This window comes from Phaseolus vulgaris, chromosome 9 (genome assembly GCF_051622355.1).
Source record: "Phaseolus vulgaris cultivar YP4 chromosome 9, ASM5162235v1, whole genome shotgun sequence".
In the NCBI taxonomy this organism is placed as follows: Eukaryota; Viridiplantae; Streptophyta; class Magnoliopsida; order Fabales; family Fabaceae; genus Phaseolus; species Phaseolus vulgaris.
Window position 1 is genome coordinate 12,031,094 of NC_143506.1, and position 20,532 is coordinate 12,051,625.

The window sequence follows — 20,532 nt, forward strand, 5'->3', positions numbered from 1 at the left end:
TGATGATGTAGTTGACATATTTTTGTCGTAACAATATTATATTCGAATATTCAACCATTTAAATAAGTCAACCATAATTAACTTAGAAATTAAAAGTGAAAGAAAATGAAGAAAACAAATGAGTAAATGATTAAGAAAAACACTTAACATGTACATAAAAATGATAAGCATGAAAAAATAATAATAAACATAAGATGTGAAGCAGTTGATATTGTAGTTGACATATTTTTGTCGCAATAATATTATATTCAAATTGTCAACCATTTAAATAAGTCAACTATAATTAATTTAGAAAGTAAAAGTACAAGAAAAATAAGATCAGAGGGACTATGTGAACAATAAATAATAGATAATAAATAATAGATAAATAAATAAATAGATAATTATATAATTATATAAATAGATAAATAGATAAATAGATAAATAGATAAATAAATAATTAGATAATTAGATCATTAGATATTTAGATAATTAGATAATTAGATATTTAGATAATTAGATATTTAGATATTTAGATAATTAGATAATTAGATAATTAGATAATTAGATAGATATTTAGATATTTAGATAATTAGATAATTAGATAAATAGATAATTAGATAATAGATAAATAGATAATTGATATTAAATATTAAATATTAAATACTAAATACTAAATACTAAATACTAAATACTAAATACTAAATACTAAATACTAAATACTAAATACTAAATACTAAATACTAAATACTAAATACTAAATACTAAATACTAAATACTAAATAATAAATAATAAATAATAAATAATAAATAATAAATAATTAATAATTAATAACTAATAATCAATAATCAATAATCAATAATAAATAATATATAATAAAGAATAAAGAATAAAGAATAAATAATAAATAATAAATAATAAATAATAAATAATAAATAATAAATAATAAATAATAAATAATAAATAATAAATAATAAATAATAAATAATAAATGATAAATAATCAATAATCAATAATCAATAATAAATAATAAATAATAAATAATCAATAATAAATAATCAATAATCAATAATAAATAATCAATAATAAATAATCAATAATCAATAATAAGTAATAAATACTAAATAATAAATAATAAATAATAAATAATAAAAATAATAAATAATAAATACTAAATAATAAATATTAAATATTAAATATTAAATACTAAATAATAAGTAAAATATAATAAATACTAAATACTAAATAATAAATAATAAATACTAAATAATAAAAATACTAAATACTTAATAACAAATAATAAATAATAAATAACAAATAATATATAATACATAAAAAATAATAACAAATAACAAATAACAAATAATAAATTGCAAATATCAAATATCAAATAAAATACAATTAATTAATTAATAATAATAATAATAATAATAAATATAATAATTCCATTAAACAAATAACATATAAATAATATCTAATACATAATTATAAAATATATATAATATATCTTGTTGTATTCGAGTAAAACCAAAGTCCCACCCGATTTCGCATTCATGATCTGTATTTTTTAAGTTGACGAAAAAAAAAATATAAATAAATTTTTAAATTTCTAATAAATCAAATTTAAATAAAATTTTAAAATTGTAATAAATTAAATATAAATAAAATTTTAAATAAAAGAAATGTAAGAATATTTTTTAACAAAATTCTGAAATCGTTAAATATCTGTAACTTTATTATTAACCCTTTTTGTGCATGATGATAAAAATGAAAACTTTACTTACCTTTCTACTTTATGTTTAGTCTTGTAGTCGTTGTGGTTCCTATTTTACTATTGGTAAGATCGACGAAAACGAACCAAAAAATATTTTGGCAAACAATCTGAACTGATGTTATGGATGCACAAAAAAATGAAAAGAAATTATCAAAGAATTACCTTTTCTTCAGAAAAGATAAAAGTTCGCAATTTTGATCAGAAATCTAAAGAACAACGAAAAAAAGTAAGAAACAGAGAACCAAGAACATAAAAAACAACGGAAGAAAGCACACAAAAAAAACATTTTGGCAAACAATATGAAAATGTATGATATGGATGCAAAAAAAATGAAAATAAATGATAAAAGACTCACATTTTCTTTGGAAAAAATAAAAGTTCACAACTTTGATCAGAAACCCTAACATCAACGAAAAAAAAGTAAGAAACAGATATAAAAACGATGGGAGAAAATAAAAATAAAAAGATTTTGGAAAACAATTTGAAGAATGATATGGATGCACCAAAAAATGAAAAGAAATGATAAAAGACTCACATTTTTTTTTAGAAAAAGATAAAAGTTCACAACTTTGATCAAAAATCCTAAAAATAGTAAGAAATAAAGAACGATAAACATCAAAACAACAAGAAACAACATTTTGGCAAAAAATATGAAGAGGTAGGATATGGATACACCAAAAAATGAAAAGAAATGATAAAATACTCACTTTTTCTTTAGAAAAATGAAAAATGAAAGAAGAAATGAGAAATGAATGAGTCTCTCTTTATATGAGAACTTATATAAACTTAGAAATCCATGGTGTTGGCCATTTCAAAATTAAAAAATCGTGTCAAATGAAAAATACCTAAAAGAAGAGATTTGTCATGAGAGTGGGTTCCATTTATACCAGTGGCTAAAAGCAGAGCCCAAATGAAATGAGAGAAGAGAAAATGTGAGAGACAGATGACACACATCATCAAAGTATCAAAGTAAATGAAAGAGAGAAACAAACAAAAGATAATTAAATGTAAAAAATATAAAAAAAATACAAAGCGTCAAAATAAATGAAAGAGAGTGGAGAAACTAAAGAAGTAATAAAAAGAGGCATGTGACAAAGGATTTTAAAATGAGAGTTGTGTCCTGGGTAAGCAATGGAGCATGTCAATCACTCTTATAATGCATTTGAGATTCATTTTTTTGAGTTAAATTTAAATTGTTTTAATTTTGAAATTTAAAATTTAAAATTTAAAATTTAGAGTTTAAATTTTACATATTAAAATTTAAAATTTAGAATTTAGAATTTAAAATTTAGAATTTAAAATTTGGAATTTAGAATCTAGAATTTAGAATTTAGAATCTAGAATTTAGAATTTAAAATCTAGAATTTAGAATCTAGAATTTAGAATTTAAAATCTAGAATTTAGAATCTAGAATGTAGAATTTAGAATTTAGAATTTAGAATTTAGAATTTAAAATTTAGAATTTAAAATTTAAAAATTTAGAATTTAAAATTTAGAATTTAAAATTTAAAATTTAGAATTTAAAATTTAAAATTTAAAATCTAGAATCTAGAATTTAAAATCTACAATCTAGAATTTAAAATCTAGAATCTAGAATTTAAAATCTAAAATCTAGAATTTAAAATCTAAAATTTAAAATTTAAAATTTATTTTTTAAAAATAAAGATATCACAAAATGATAAATATATCTTCATATATATTTTTAAAATAATAAAATAAAATATAAATATATAAGAATAAAATTGAAATAAAGTAAAATGATAGTTAATTGGGAGAATCCTTTATAAACAAGTATAGATTTATTTTGAAGTTTTCTTTTCTTCGTGTCAAAAGTTTCCCTGAGATTTTCTCTATTTCTATTTGTATTATGTATTATACATAGATAGAAGTGTAGGTAGTAATAACATGTGTAGAAAAACACCATTCATTGAATGAGTACGTGAAAATGGCAGAACCAAAAAATACTTTTTTGTTAGTTTCTTTTCTTTTGGAATGGTTATTTAAAAACTATTGAACAATTTTCTTTATAGTATACTACTATATTTTTAGTTATTTTAAATGAAAAATTATTCCTTTTCAAGATACATGGATAGTTTAAAACCGTTATTATAATTTGTTTATTTCCACATTTCAGACTATGAGTAAAAAACTAAGTTTTACAAGTAAGATTAAAACACATTTGCTTGTTATTTTATTTAATGAGCTATTTTTTTTTTGTAATATCTTATTTAATCCACTGCAAACACGTAACACAAAAAATGCCACACTAAAATTTTAAAACTATAGACATATAATATAACTTAATGCTACTAAAAAAAACGCACCTTTCGTTGCGGTACTATTATACTTGTTGGAGATCCCACATCGACTAGAGATTAGAGCATTTCATTGTATATAAGTGAGTGCAAACCTCAATCCTATGAGCCGGTTTTATGGGGTTGAGTTAGGCTTAAAGTCCACTTCATAATATGGTATCAGAGCCATTTTGAGTCTATCCTAGCGAGTATTTGTTGGGCTTATCGTGTCACCCGCTATCGGACCACCCAAAATATATAGTCCCACGCACGAGCTTCTATCTATCACTTTCTCCAACAATACTTTTCAAAAAAGTACTACTATACTTTTTAAAATACTAAAAGCATCTCATCTCTTATTTGGTTGATGGATTATAAAATCTAAGATATTTTTAATTTTATAATTCATAATGAATTTTTTTAAAGAATATAATTTGGATTGTGAAATATGTAGGGTATTTTTAATTATAGAATCTATAAAGTATTTTTGGATCTGAGAATATTTATTATTTTATAATTTATAATATTTTTTTTAAGAAAAAAAATTTAAACGGTAGAATTTGAAAAATATTTATACTAAAAAAAATACAAGAAAAACATGAAATAGAAACAAATTTTAGAAATAGAAACAAATTTTAAAAATCAATTTTTCTATTTCATAATTTTTTTCTAGGATTACATATAATTTAGATGTAAATAAAAGAAAATATTTTCAAATTATATAATCTAAAATATGATAAAATGATTTTTTATCTGAAATTTGGGAGTACCATGATAAGCTTATGGAGGTATAGGAAGAAATAATCATTCTGTATTCGTGAACAGATTTGTTGATGGGCCATATTAACCTCAATTTAAGACAATATCTACCTGTACCTCCATGGATATCTTCATATAACACATGAAATGACAATTTTTTTCCTTTTTTATCTTTTTTATTGACACCTTTCTTCTCATTTTTTTTAATTCATACATCCGAACTTAAAAATTTGAAATATAAAATTGTATTTTAAATTTTAGAATTCAAAATACAATTTTATATTCCAAATTTCAAAATTCCGAATGCATGCCTTTCAAACTATAAAATTTAGAATACAAATTATATTTCAAATCCTATAGTTTAGAATAGGTTTTCAAACTAAAAAAAATACCTTCTAAACTTTAAAATTTAAAATACATAATTATGTTCCAAATTCTCTACACTTCAGAAATTGCCAAATACACCTCCAATTTACTTTCTACACTTCTCTAGATTTATTAATAGAATAAAGTTCAATTCCTTATATCTACCTCCACGCATCACAGTTTTTTCATGTTATAAACACACGCAATACTATCCGAAGATCTAGTTGCTTTCAAACCCTTTTATTTCCAATTTTATATACTTCTAAATATCACTCTTTTTTTTCATTTGGGATCATAAAGATATGCTTCCTGTTTATATATCAAGATGGTCCTAGAGAGATTGATTAGGACAGCAATTATATAACTAGTACAGATTTAATTCAATATCTCTTTTCATTTTCGAATTTAGACAACTAAATCTCAAATTAAACTTCAATTTCTCATTATTTAAATATAATATTTTATCTAATCAACTAAGAATAATATAATAAGAGAGGCTTATTAATTCAAATTCTCTAATTAACCTTAATGAAATAACTTATAAGTCAAATTTCCCATCCTACACCAACCGACCATACATAACTACTTAAACTCAATCACAATCACAAGTTGACTAAATTAATCACACAAGAAACAAGAAAAATGTTCATGATCTCAATAAGATAAACAAAAAATTTACATAAAGGCGGCATCCTACAGATCAGCATATTCAAAATAAAGGTTTGCATATATGTGTACGCTTTGTGAAAAGCACGAGGAATCTATTCAACATTTATTTTTTGAATGTGCTAATGCTTTGCGTATTTGGAGTTGGGTTCAACACATTTTTCCTACTTATCATTTCTCTAATAAGGATGATCTTCTTTCTTTTATTAAGAGTGATGGTAGTCCGTTGGTTAAATTGATTAAGCTAGTTGTGATAACTTTTTCTATTTGGATGTTATGGCGTATGAGGAATTATGCTCGTTTTCAGGATAAAATTGAGGTTTCTAGGGTTATTTTGGTTATTAAAGATTTAACTTGTCTAGTGGGTAATTCGTCTAAAGCTTCAATGAAGAATGATATGTTCGATTTCAACGTGCTCAAGTTTTTTGGTATTAACACTCGTACTGGTAAAGTTTTACGTCCTCTTCCTGTTAGATGGGAGTTTCCTTCACCAGACTGGGTTAAAATTAACACTGATGGGGCTGCTAGGGGTATCCTGGTCTTGCTACTTGCAGAGGTATTTTTCGTGGGAGTATGGGGAAATTTATTGGAGCTTTTTCTGCATTTCTTGAAGTTCAGACTGCTCTGGTTGCTGAGTTTTATGGGGTTATACATGCTATGGAGGAAACTCAAAAGATGGGGCTTACTAATGTCTGGTTGGAATGTGATTCTACTTTGGTTTGTGATGCGTTTACTACTAGGACAACTGTTCTTTGGATGCTTCGTAATCGATGGAATGCTTGTCTTAATTACTGTGGGAAAATTAGGTTTAGGGTTACTCATATTTTTCGTGAAGGAAATGCGTGTGCTGATAAGTTGGCTAATTTAGGATTTTTTCATAGAGAGCCTTTTCTTTGGTATAATAGGCTTCCACCTTGTCTATTCTTAGAATTCTTTATGAATATGTATAGTCTACCTATGTATCGTTTTTGTTAACATATGGGTTTTGGTCTAGTCCCCCGTATTTTTGTATTTTTTTTTTTCTTTTGTTCAATAATATTTTTTTCATGTGATGGTAAATGATTGTTGTAACTTGAGGTGTCAGCTTAGCTGAGATCTTAAGTTGCATAGTGATACCTAACATAGAAGCTTTTATTTAAAAAAAAAAACTATAATTCAAAGTTCTAGCATAAATTAATTAACATTTTTTAACTTTATTTGATATAAGAAGTGGAAAAGGCAAAAAAAAGAGTGAAAGACTAAATTATTTTTATTAAAAAAAATGGGTGAAAAGTGAAAAGAAATAATTAGTTTTTCTTTTATTTTCCATCTAATTTTTCTTAATTCAAACAATTCAACTTTTTTTTAATTTTCTTATTTCCGAATTCAAATAAAAATAATTCATAATAATGAAACATAAACAACAAAATTGAAATTAATTTCCCAAATTAAATTTGTTCTTGAGTAGGGGTGAGACAATAACTCCTTGTGATTCCTCTTCCAACTATGACTTCTTATCCTCGGTCTTTGGTTTTGGACTTAAATTACACTTAATAAAGATTATCTGATACTTAAGTGAGTACTCGGTATGTTGGATGTAATATATGTTATAACAATGACATATATTTGTCTTGATTGTTGTACATATTATAGGGTCTTGTTGAACTCTTTTACAGTTGGGTCAAAATTAAGATATGTACCACGATTAACATTTTGCATTATCTAACTTTGTGCATGATTTAACTTATGTTAATTTACTTTTACCTTAATATATTTTCTTATGATGATTGATGGGTACCAAATATCAATAGATCTTAAGAGCATTCAACTCCTAATAATATAAAAATATATAATATTAAAAAACAATAAATTTTTATAATAATAATAATAAAAAAATAACAAGTTAAGAAAAGTTTGTTCATCATTTTATAACAATATTAAGAAAAACAATAACAATTGTTGTTTGTTCTTGATAACCAAATAATCAAGAAATTTGCACGAGGTATAGGTTATATGATAAAAACTTTAGAAATAAAGAGATGAAGAAAAGGAAAGTGAATTAGCATGAAGGTTTTTTCTTAGTTGGAAGTAAAGATAGTAATTAGTGCTAAGTTTTCTTGGCAAGAAAAACTCTACTCCTTGAGTTTTTGCACCAATTTCCTTGACGAAAGCTCAAACACATCACCATGATTTGGTTGTAAAATAGGAAAAGAGAGTCAGCAGAAAATATTATTTTTCTTTCCAAATATTTTCTAAACAACAAACTCTACAAGTATTTTCTAAATATCGAAATAACTTCAAACATTTTTTGGTTGCAGGGTAGATATAAAAGACTACCACTTCAACCGCAACGGTAATTCTTCTTAATTTACTTTTCTATTTCTATAATCGTGATTAGTTCATTTTATATTATTTATTGGGATAACACTGACGCTTTTTTAATTCATTAATAATTTACAAAAGTAATCATAATCATAATATAATACATAACGAGGTTAAATTTCTCAAATTCATATAATTTTAATATCACATTTCAACTCTATAAAACCTCAGTAACTATATTCATAAAAATGTTATATAATTATATAAATGAAAAGATTTGGATAAATACACATATACTTTTCTTTTTCTTCTCTCCTTTGGTCTTTTAACTATTTTCTAAAATATACTCATATATTCAACTGAGAGAGTGACATTAATACCATTCTATTTATCATATTTTATTATCAAATATTATTTTTCAATCGTTATAATAAAAACTTATTAAATAAAATATAAGTCCAAGAAATATTTATAATCTATAATAAATTTTAAGCAATAAAAAATAGTATATTTAAAAAGTACGTACCAAAGTTTTTTCTTCTTTGAAGTAATTCAATAATGAAATGGATTACTCCCTTCATTTCATTTTATCTTATGTTTAAGATTTTCTTAATATTAAAAAATAATAAATTAGTCACTGAATATATATTTTTCTTAAAATATTCTTACTTTTTTCTATTTTATTTTTCATAAATCTTACGCTTTAAAATAAATCATGATTACATATTTCTATGAACACATCTATCTGATCTGTATACGATTTTATGAATAAGAATGATTGTTGCTTTAAATGAACTAATACTGTTGAACAACATTCTGACTCACCTATCCTGTTTTATGACTAAGCGTAATAATTAATATTAGTTTCCATACTCAACTGACAATTAATTTTAAAAAATATAAGAAAACTTAAATAATTTGAAAAGATAAATGTGTCTCTGATTTTATCTCTTCTTTATTTTATTATATTCAGTTAGGAAAAAAAAGTTGGTTTATCAGCCTTTCATTAATTTAACTGGACATATTGAATTTTGAGTTTAGCCTGGTCTGTTTAATCAAAACAAAAAATTAAAAAATAACTCTGAGATTAATTTTTTATATTACATATGTGTATGTCATATTATTATAATTAAAATCATAAATATTTAAGTTCTGATTATTAATAGTATTAATTAAGTTAACATAAAAAAATGTTTAAGTAATTTAAAAACAATATTATTTATGATTTAAAAATAAAAAAATAGAAAAAAACTGACGGGTTGACAGCCCATACTGTGATGGAGTGGACCAGTCCAAAAAAACAGCGGACTAACTCGTATTTTTTACTATTGACACCTCATTTATTATTTATCCTTTTCTTTTTAAGTTCTTGTGTGGATGAATATCGTGACTGCACTACACAATGCGTTTGTCTTATTTTGTTTTATAATAGTTTTGATGCGTTACTTTAGGAACAGCTATGAACATAGCAGCATTTCCTAAAACACTAAATGATGACAAAATATGTATGGAAAAACACGCTTTTACAACCCCTCAATTACACGTACAAACAAAACACCAATCACAAATCTCCCCACCACTATAACATTCTTACTTGCATTACATGATAACAAACATCGGTTTCTTTTTAGTAATTTAATTATTATGCATTTTTTGGGAAGATTATATCCCAAAAGAAAGGTTATTAATCTGTGATTATTACTAATGAGATTATTAATTTGTGATTAGAATGAGATATGATGCAGCATGCAGATGTATGAGATGAGTGAGAATGGATGAAGAAGGGTGGTTGTGATGAGTTATTAATTAGTGATTAAGCGTTAATGAAAGCTGAAACGAGGATGAATATGATTATGATGTATCTAAACTGGCGGTTCAATGTCTCAAAAAATGAACGGAACAAGAGTTGGTCTGAAAATTGTAACCCCCTCCCTCTTTTCCCAAACCACACATCACTTCACACACACATTTATAAATACTCTCATTTTTCGCATTCTCCTTAGTCCTTCCAAACCTATTCTGCGTTCTCTCTTTCTCTCCGACATGGACTTTGTCTCCGAACGTGATTTCCCAAATCTTGAGATCATTCCTCATACCTTCAACTCATGCTTTTTCTCTGCTCAACTATACCCCACGGACAAGTAAGTTCCTCTTTCTTCATTGTCTTTTCCTTAGTATTATTCCTATGAAACAGTTTCTCGTGACTTTCGAGGTTGATTGGAACTTTCTTTGTTTCATTTTGTCTTATATGATAAACAGTACTATATTGTTTTTTTTTTTGTTCGTGTGTGTCTGGGGATGAGTTTTATTTTAATGGTGTGTGTGACTTCAGAACCATGGAGGTTTCACTTTCACCACTCGAGGGTTTTTCCGACCACGATTGGACACAGCAGTTGTCATATTCAAGCAAGCAACTAAGCTTGAATGAGTTCCCAGATTTGGAAAACCTGGACATCGATTTTAGCCTCCCACCCCTGGGTGAAGATTTGGAGGAGGTGGACCAGAAGCCCTTGAACATTATTGTTGTTCCTGAAAACGGTCGTTGCAGTCGCGAGAAGGGTTTTGGGGATGCTTTATTGGCGATTGAAAGTGGGTCTGCCATTTGTGTGAAGAAAGAGGAGGTGCAGAATATTGAGCAGATGCTAGTGCCTAGAGCTAGAGGTAGAGGTAGTGGTAGTAGCGGTAGCAGTAAGAAGAAGAAGCCATGTGCTTTGGAATTTGAGGAGATAAAGAAACATTTTGATGTTCCCATTAATGAAGCTGCGAAGCAAATGAATGTGGGGTTAACCATGTTGAAAAGAAGGTGCAGGGAGCTTAACATCATGAGGTGGCCCCATAGGAAACTCAAGAGCTTGCAATTACTCATTGACAATGTTAAGGTAATGTACCTTGTAACATTTAATGAGCATCAACTGAAACAACATTCTCTTTTTATTACCTTATTTCCCATGTCTCTTAATTACTCAAGTAGTAAACAATTTTGCTTTTATTTGCTGAGAAATTGTGAGTTTACAATTGTAGGAGTTGGACCCCACGCGGAATCATAATTAAGAACTTTGTAGTTTGTACTGTTTTGTAATAGTTTGTGCCCCATAAAAGGGCAGTGAAGGTGACAAGAAAACCAACGTGAAGACTAATTAACCACTGATTTTATTACTTTTCTGTGGTCAATGGTTGAAAGTGGTTGGTATGTGGTGCAGGAATTGGGTTTGGCAGAGGAGGTGTCCATGTTGGAGAAGCATAAAAGGTTGTTGGAGAAATTACCAGGACTGGAAATAAGTGCAAAAGCCAAGAAGCTGAGGCAAGCTTGTTTCAAAGCTAATTACAAGAGGAGAAGGTATATGGGTATGGCAGTCCAAGCTTGAGCTTCATGGTTATGCCTGGAATTCGTGGATGAACATAAAAGGAATAGGAGTATATAGAAATTTGAAACATTACATAAAATAGGACAGTGGAGGACTCTACTAGGTAACATAGGTTCATATTGTGAATTAGGAAACTGATTTGACTTCACAACTCATCTTGTTCATCACCTCTTTACCTCATCTTATGTCTTTTAATACTTACAATCTTACTTTTGGAACCTATGATATCAGATCTTATTCTCAACTATTCTTGTCCATTAATTCCTACTATTATTATATTCTTTATTCTTCTACAACTACCCAGCAACTGGTTAAAATGATTAACTAATTTCTCTTCCCAAAATAACTGAGCCACCACGGATGTAATTTTTAACATCTTTTATCATCCTCTGCCTCTGCTTTTAGGAGAGTATCTTATAAATACTTTTCTTAATCTACACAAAATATTGTTTTAGGACAATATCCTAGTTACATATCAAACTCATTTCAAAGTTGGTCTCAGCCAGTTTAGCTCCTTAACTTTCAGACACTGTTTAAGGATAAAATTGTTGGTTCAAATTTACGTGATTTTGCTGAAGAAAATCTGACTCCTTGTTAAACTTATACTAAACTTATTTTGGGCAAAAATATTGGCAATAACTCATTCTAGTGCAATGTTTTTAACACGATCAAGTGGCATCGACACAATCTGATTCTAACACTTGAACAAATCTTAATAATTTCTTTTCTGACCAATTTTCTGTAGAACCAATTGGAAGAATTTGCTCAATGTGTTTGTAAAACTACATGATTTATATAATATTTAGATTTATGATTTACTCTTTCCCTCTTTAATTTTTTTTACATAAATCTAAATTTAAAAGGCAGAATGCTGTACTTTTTTTTTATAATTTGTGTTGTCTATTTATAAAACTAAGTGTTTGAATAGAGATGAGTAATTAATATTACATTAAAGTCTTAAATGACATGCATTTTAGGAACTTTTTTTTTTCTCACCCACACTTTGTTACAGTATGATGGGGGTATGATAAAGAATTATAATGAAATGTTTATCAACATGATTTTAGATAAATATTAATACACTTGGATATAAAATTGATTTAAAATTTAAATTAAAAAAAAGTTATGTTGAAAAAATGTATACATGAACTATTATACACAAATTTTCACTCAAATGTTAAGGTTATGAATTAGGTTTTTAACTTAATTTGATGAGTTTCATGATCCATACATTAGTTTATAAAAGATAGTGTAGAGTTGTGGAACCCTTGTGTAGAAAAAAAATGTGACAACAGTACAAATGGTGGTTTTAATTTCATGTGACTTGTTTATCATATGCAGGCATGAAAGTGTGGTCACTTATTGCATGATGGTTCTCTATTTTGATGCACTTGAATGTGATTTTTTGTTTGGTAGTTATGATGTTGGATGAAGATCTATTTTGTTGGGACTTGGGAATTATAGTGTATCACATGTCATTTGGTCTAAATGCTTATACCACATAAACAAACAACTCTTAATTTTTAAAATTAAATCTATATATATGGAATGCCTCAATCAAACAAATTAAAATTTGGTGTTCAGGACTCTGAAATTTATTATGTCTAATAAAAAAATTATAATAACAAATAAACTACTTGATAAAGTAAATAAGTTTACTAAATTTATGTTGGTTAAATCCCCTTTATTTTGAAAATAAAAAATAATCTATTTAGTAAAAAAATCTGAATAAGATCGATAACCATAATTTAATTATATATGTACTAATAAGGCTTATTGTCAGTTATTTTCTACTTTTTATTATTATTTAAACAAGTTATTTAACTTTATTAATTGTGTTATGTAAAAAATATATAAATAATGTTTGATGCACAATTTTACTAGTTTTTTAGCATTTTAATAGAAGTTACTTACATTAAGAATTTATTATTACATATTTTTATACAAAATATTTTTTCCCCTTTTTTTATTGCATAACTTATTGATAATGATAAATAATAAGTTGATTTTATTTATTGCTATTTTTCAAATATTTTTATATTATTCAATTTATTTTAACCGCTATACTATTTACAATATTTTATTATTCTAACAGTAAGATTCAATACACTGGTATTGATAAATGATAACTTTTTTTGTATTACACTATTTTCTTGATCATAATATTTATTAATATAAAGAAAGTATAATATTTACATATATGTCTTTTTTATTTTATTTTAAATTTGATTGAAAATATTTTAAAGTATTATGTAAATGAATAAAATACACAATATTGTAGATATATATACACACACAGAATACTTGAAAAAAACGTAATTAAGATAATTTATTAATAAAAAGTAATCAAGATAAATAAAAAACTAGAAAAATTAAAATCAATTAAAAACTGGAATTATAAATATTCTTAATTTTATCGTTAAAATTTAAAATATTTGTATAAAAATATTATATCAATATATTTATTTCTTTCAGTTTTAATTTATCATTTGTTTTAACATGTAATTTTGTTAAATATGCATAATTTAACAAGTTAATTTAACATCTTTCAATCACCAGCTACCAATTTTATAGTTTTAATTAAAATAAAATTATTTGTTATTAAAAAAGTAAAATACTTGTGATTTCACTCTCAAATTTTTCCAAACTATGTTCAATATTCCATCTAATATATCCAATAAAAGGATTGGGTTGGGTTGACCTAATCCACCCGAACGTGGGAAATATCTTTAGACATTTTAATAAATGAAAAAAAGTATATAATATAAAATAAAAAAACGATATTAAATATCATGTTTTATAATTAAACAATAAATTTTTATTATGAAATTTAAAATATAAATAGAAAATAAGAAGATAACAAAAATTATGAATGTAATGCAGTTTATCTCATCTTAAAATAACGTGTGTGTATATATATAATAAATATTTATTTTATTCTATACATATATTGCATTATCTTATTAAAATTTCAAATAAATAAAATATTAATTTAATTTTTAACTAAAAAATCATATTTCTTTCCATTATCTAAATAAATATAACTAACATCAAATCTCAACTATCCCTGACAGTATCTGCATTTTGTAATTGGATAGAAAGTGTGGGCTTTAACTTTATGGGCCCTTTTCCTTGGCAACATTAGTTGTTGATTCTGAAGTTTTGGACTTATTTTTCCACTGAATTTTAATGTTGATATACTCTGTTTATCTCAAAATTCAACTATTAAGGTTCGAGATAACAAATAAATTTAAATTTAATGGCAATATATAAACATTATTCACAAAGAATAATCTTTTCATTTATATTACAACAACATACAATACCGTCATTACTTAGTGTGTTTCACTGATCTCAACTGAAAAACATGTATTTCAATGGATTAGTTTCAACTTGTGTTAGGATACATTTAACAGAAAAAAAAAAGCAATACTCAAATTTCTTTTGTTTACTTTGTTGTGTAATTGTTAAGACAATGTTAATTTTATTCATTACTTAATTTTTATAATTTCTTCATGCATTCAAAAAGGTTGTAAGTTTTAATATATTTTTTAATAAAAAATTTCATGTTAGGTATCACTATGCAACTTGACATCTCAGTTAGGCTAATACATGATGTGTTACATGTGATATTTTAAGTTTTAAAAACATTATACTCGAATCTTTTAGCATGAAGATAATTAAATTTGAAAACAGATTACTAAGGAATTTTATTTTAATTCATTCTAAAAGTAAAATATATAATTTTTTTGTATTTTTTTAAATAAAGAAAGTTATACTCGTGCTTATCATTAATAAAGAAAATGACTTGCAAGACACGCTTTTTAACTTTTAAGCCTATGCTGTTAAGTCATCGAACTGTAATTGCAAGCTTTCAAATATTATCTGTGATGGTCAACACTTGCATTCCAATCTGGTGTGGGCTTTGAATTAGGTTTTACTCAAATTAATTACTGCAATGCCAAGTTTCTTAAATTCAATGGAAATAATAAACTCCTCCGAGAGATTCTCTTATATTTTATTATATTATATTATCTGTTCAAAAATAAATAAATGTTACCCTACCTCTTATGCATGCATTACTTACATTTAATATATTTATTTAAAATTTAGTAATAAAAAAGTATAGAACGTTTTCTCCTATCTCCAACATTTTATTTTATGTGTAGTTTTTAAAATATTTTTTCCTTGATTTATTTGTACTTTAAATTATATGTATTAATTATTTTTTAAAATATTTTGAATCATTAATGTGAACTTTTTTTTTCCTTAACATATGTAGATGGTTGGAGAGTTGTAGAATGGTAGTGCATTAATTAACCAATTAAATTAATGAAATGTGACCGAGAAATTAAATTTGAAAGGTGCTTGCGGAGACTTAATTAATGGTTTGTGGTGTGGACCGAACAAAGAATGATGTAGAAATAGAAATGTTTTGAATTATGAGTTACGTTTGAAACCCTAATATACGCCATTACACCGATTAAATATATTTTAAAAATAATTATATTGTTAACTTAAATATATTTTTAATTTTGCAAATTATTGTTTTTAATTTTTGAAAAGTTTCTTATTTCATTTAGTTAAAAGAAATAAAATCCACGTGAATATCAACAGAAGTATGGCCACTTTGAATTGTGTTCGAGTAGTCTCATCATATTCTTTAATTAAATAAATGTAACAGATATTGAATAAACTATTTTCTGTCATATAAATTATTTTAAAAACATTGTTTTACCCTAATTTTAAGAATAATATTTTACAAAATTCAAACACAAAAAAAATGTTTTAATTAGTTGACAATTTTTTTTAATAAAAAATATAAGAATCAATAAAATTCACCATTTATATTTAGAACATTAGAAATAAATTCAGCATAAAGATTTTGATAAAAATGTTATGATTTTAATGAGTTTATCATCTCACTAATTTCATTATCTATTTGTGAATCCCACTTTTGTTTTAATTTTATTTTTGTATTGATTTATTAAATATAATAATATTTCATGAGAATAAATTTTATTTTATAAGCCATTTTTAAAATTGAATTACAGTTCAATTTTTAAGGATTTTTTCTTTTCAATTTTCTTTTAAAAAAAGTTTGCTTATTTCCATCGTCTTCATGACCTTTTCCTCTTGTTTTCATGACAATCTTTTTGGGTCATTAATAAAATTTAGAACTTGTTAAACCCTTGTTACTATACTGTGTGAATTCAGGCATTTAGAACAATGATGCCATTTGAATGAAATCTAAACAAATGATTAGCAACATTATTGAACGCACACTGTGCTGTTGACTTAAATTTATCACAAAATATAAAATGTTGCAAGTCTCTATTTTATTTAAAGATTTTCTTTATCGAGTTTAATAAATTTTAATCAATAAAAGTGTGTGTATTAAAAAAATAGTGTATTCCCAACACTTATCTAAATTTTGTATAGGTATCAACTAAGTATTCAGCCTATTAAAGATGTATTAAAAGTGTATTTGGACTTTGAATGTATGTTTGACACGCCTTAACTTGAGTCTAAAATGAGTTAAACATGAATTTTCTCATTGACCATTAGACTTGTCATTCATTGTGTTGAAAATGTGGGTTCAAGTTTTAGACCAAAGTTTCATTAAAGCTATTGAAATAACCTTTGGCGAATTTACAGTAATTATTGTGGGTATCATACTTTGACTAAAATTTTCACTTCTAGTTACAAGTTTTGAAACATTATGCATCGCCGAAATTGATTTTAAATTTTTATTGTCTAATAAAACTCATGTTCATGTTGTTAGTACAAAATTATGCTATTACAAACTCAAATATACTTATGATGATCAATTCTACAAATCGAAATCAATTTTATAAACACGTATCAAAGGACACGTTACACCTGTTTATTTGGCATTATTGAAGCTATTTAATATAAGTGGCGTTGCATTATACTAACTTTGATTAAAAATATATTTAACTATTATTTAATAAGTTGCATTATATTGATATAAATTTATGCTATTTATATTAGTAATTTATTTTTCATTTACTCAAAACTATACATACAGAAACAAACTCAATGCTTAACTTTAGTATATATAACATTGGAAAATAATGGTAAAGGGCAAATCTTTTCCATAGTTCACATTTCCAAAACCCAAAACCCAAATAAATTAGATGTAAAATTTACTTAAGTGTGTTTACAGTAACGATATAATATAACGTGAGAATTACTTTCGCTTGCTATTATGACTGTGCTGTGATAAATATTATTTATACAGAGTTAGTATTATAATTTTAATTTGTAATACTTGAGCACACGTGGCTATATAATTATATGACAATTCAGTAATTATTTGTGTTTATATATATACAAGTTTACCACAAAAATTATATTTACAAAAGGTATGACCCTATGCTACGCTACGCTACGAGATAGGAGAGGACTGCGACGTGTAAAATATTTTTTTTTTATTTATATACTGAATGACATCTTTTGTGAGAAGGAAATAATTTGTGAAAGAACTCCATTTGACAAGAGTAAAAATCTAAAAGATCAAACAGTGTCAAATTTGGAAGCACATTTTTTCTGCGTTGGGTGCTTGCGTTTCCATGGGACCACTTGCTTAAAGCTTTCATAAATGCTTGCCTGCAGTTGTAAAAAAGTATAATTAGATGATGAGATATGAACCTAACCAAGTCATTGCCACAGGGAAGGATTAAATACCCAAACGGTGCAGGCAAAAAAATCCACCCAACCATGAATCACTCACTATTTTTATTGGTAGGAAATTGACGAATCAATTATGCAAAAATTTATGTTCATAAGTCTGACTAATGTACAACATTTCAACCAAGAGAAAAACAGTGTCCTTTTCAAATCTTCTCCTTCAATATCACCTTTCATCATTGACTTGTATGATTTGCGAGATCTAAAAAATATTATGATGGGGAACTTCTCAAAAATGTCTTTTGTTTTTTTCCAAAACCCAACAAGCATTTCTCAATCGCAACTAGCAGGAATATCTGAACGTATAAATAACTTTATTATCTGTGAGCTGTAATAATTAAACTTATTTTAGGTGTTTTTAGTTCAAGAAAATGCAAAACATATAGGTTTTTTAGTGGGTGTTTTTTCTTTAGCCAGGGAGTGAAAGTCCAGCTTTGGATACCAAGATGTTGTTATCGTTTGACTGTTTTAATTTCTGGACTCACAAAAAGTAACCAAATCTTTCCATTCTTGCGTAAGTGTAGGGTCGACTTAGCTTAAGAAAAAATCAAAGACGGAAAGTCCTCTTAAAAAACGAAATCAGTAACTTTTTTTACAAAGAAAATAAAGCACAATAGTACATATAAGTTTTTTATTATAATTTCGGTGGCGTTATAATCCACCCAGATAATATGATTAAAGCAAAGAGCAATATTATAGTCTTAGTCAAACATCACTTTTGTCCAAGAAAAATCATAATGCATACCTAATACCTTAGCTGGCTCTGCTTTATCTATGCATGATTTGGACAACATCATTTTCTCATGATACTTTAAGCTACTAAAAAATGTGAATTGTACAACGATAAGTTGTTTAAATTCTTTAAAAATTTATGACGATAATCCATTATCATACAGTGAATAAATGAAGAAAATAGTTGTAAATACGAAGCGTTTGTTGATTTTAGAGTATGACTTACCCACAAGTGTGACCTTTGCTTGGATACAGTCCAGAAGGATCCTCTTCTGGGAACCCTTGTGATGTTCACATTAGGCATTGTAGTAGAAGAAGAGTGAGGTGAAAAGTCAAAAGTGCCCTCAGCGTCGTCGGTGGTAATCTTCTTGTAACCGTTCCACCTGGAGGACCCAAAGTTGGAATTCCAGTAGCCCCTGGAAGTTCTGTAGGAGGTGGTGAAGGACATGGCTCGGCCCACGTAAGGCCCATCCAACACGGTTGTAGGGGAAGGCCCGTCAACGTTGGTGTCCAACAAAAACAACAACCTCGGAGGCAGTTCCAAGGTTTTTTTAACACTGTTGTCCGGCTCCGATTCGGTGTGGTAATGTCTGGGCTTCCCCGGTGCTTCCTCCCACTTGAAAGGAACCGAAATCGTGGTCTGCGGCGGCGACAGTGGAGGAGGAGTCTCCGCCGCCATGCTTGGCCGTGAGATTAAGAGAGGGAGCTTTGTCGGGGTGTAGGTTGGTTCGTGAACATGATAAAACTTGTTCTCTGAGTCTGACTCCATCATTGGTTGTTGTTCTTGATTCTCTCTCTCTCTAAGACTGAATCGGTGGAGCTAACCAAGTAGCGTGGTGGTAGGGGCAGCTCATGATGAGATAGTGAACTGGGTGGGTGTGGTTTTATAGAGATGGAAACGTGTCAGTGATTTAATTGGTAGAGAGAGAGAGAGAGAGAAGAGGAGGTGAATGAGTGCATTGTGGTTGTTATGGAGAAGTAAAAGAAGTATCATCAGGTCCTTTGAAAAGTCATGGAGATGACATAAATTACGTGTGTTTGGTTTGCGACTTAGTTGAGGACTTTTGGTACTAAAGATAGAAATGTAGAAAGAAAATAGTCACACTCCACTCTACCCCCAATTATAGGGTAACCGCAGGTACCACTAAATCTTCACTCTATCACTTCATAATTCACCATACTCACATCATTACATAATTTTCCCTATTTAAATAATTCGACTTAATAATTAACATTACAAAATGGAATTAAATATTATAAATAATTTAATTAAAAAATTATTCACAACACTTAAAACACTCACATTCATATTTGTAATTATAAAAATTTATATTCCTAAGATATTGATATTAATAAAATCATAGTGAAACCTAGATAAAATATTAAAGTAATGAGTTTTTGATTATTTTTTTAATATATTATTTATAGATTTAAACTCACATTTAAATTTTCTAATTGTACTACCGAACGGCTGAGAGGCCGAATGATCGAATGGTTGATAAGACTGAATGAACATAAGAACAGACAATAAATTCATGATTAACTGTTATTAAACCAGTTTAATTATAAATTAATGATTAA

At 26.4% G+C, this 20,532-nt stretch overlaps 2 protein-coding genes across 2 annotated transcripts; one reads left to right on the plus strand and one right to left on the minus strand.

The window, feature by feature from the left end:
- Positions 1–10,030: 10,030 nt before the first annotated feature.
- On the plus strand, positions 10,031–11,616 carry RKD4 (RWP-RK domain-containing protein). The gene is made up of 3 exons (XM_068625670.2): positions 10,031–10,281; positions 10,473–11,019; positions 11,341–11,616. The coding sequence occupies exons 1-3, from the start codon at positions 10,031–10,033 to the stop codon at positions 11,503–11,505; spliced, it is 963 nt and encodes a 320-aa protein (XP_068481771.2). The 3' UTR covers positions 11,506–11,616.
- A 6,327-nt stretch (positions 11,617–17,943) lies between these two features.
- On the minus strand, positions 17,944–19,952 carry LOC137821902 (uncharacterized protein At4g00950). The gene is made up of 2 exons (XM_068626698.2): positions 19,178–19,952; positions 17,944–18,138 (listed from the first exon to the last, which is right to left on the minus strand). The coding sequence occupies exons 1-2, from the start codon at positions 19,721–19,723 to the stop codon at positions 18,046–18,048; spliced, it is 639 nt and encodes a 212-aa protein (XP_068482799.1). The 5' UTR covers positions 19,724–19,952; the 3' UTR covers positions 17,944–18,045.
- Positions 19,953–20,532: the final 580 nt, after the last annotated feature.

Bases quoted from the DNA above. Each gene is read 5' to 3' on its own strand.
- LOC137821902 (XM_068626698.2), bottom strand. From the start codon at position 19,723: ATGATGGAGTCAGACTCAGAGAACAAGTTTTATCATGTTCACGAACCA. The intron at 18,139-19,177 runs GTAAGTCATACT...TTACAACTGCAG, and splicing joins AGCAAAGGTCACACTTGTGG to GCAAGCATTTATGAAAGCTT.
- RKD4 (XM_068625670.2), top strand. From the start codon at position 10,031: ATGAACGGAACAAGAGTTGGTCTGAAAATTGTAACCCCCTCCCTCTTT. The intron at 10,282-10,472 runs GTAAGTTCCTCT...GTGTGACTTCAG, and splicing joins CAACTATACCCCACGGACAA to AACCATGGAGGTTTCACTTT. The intron at 11,020-11,340 runs GTAATGTACCTT...TATGTGGTGCAG, and splicing joins TACTCATTGACAATGTTAAG to GAATTGGGTTTGGCAGAGGA.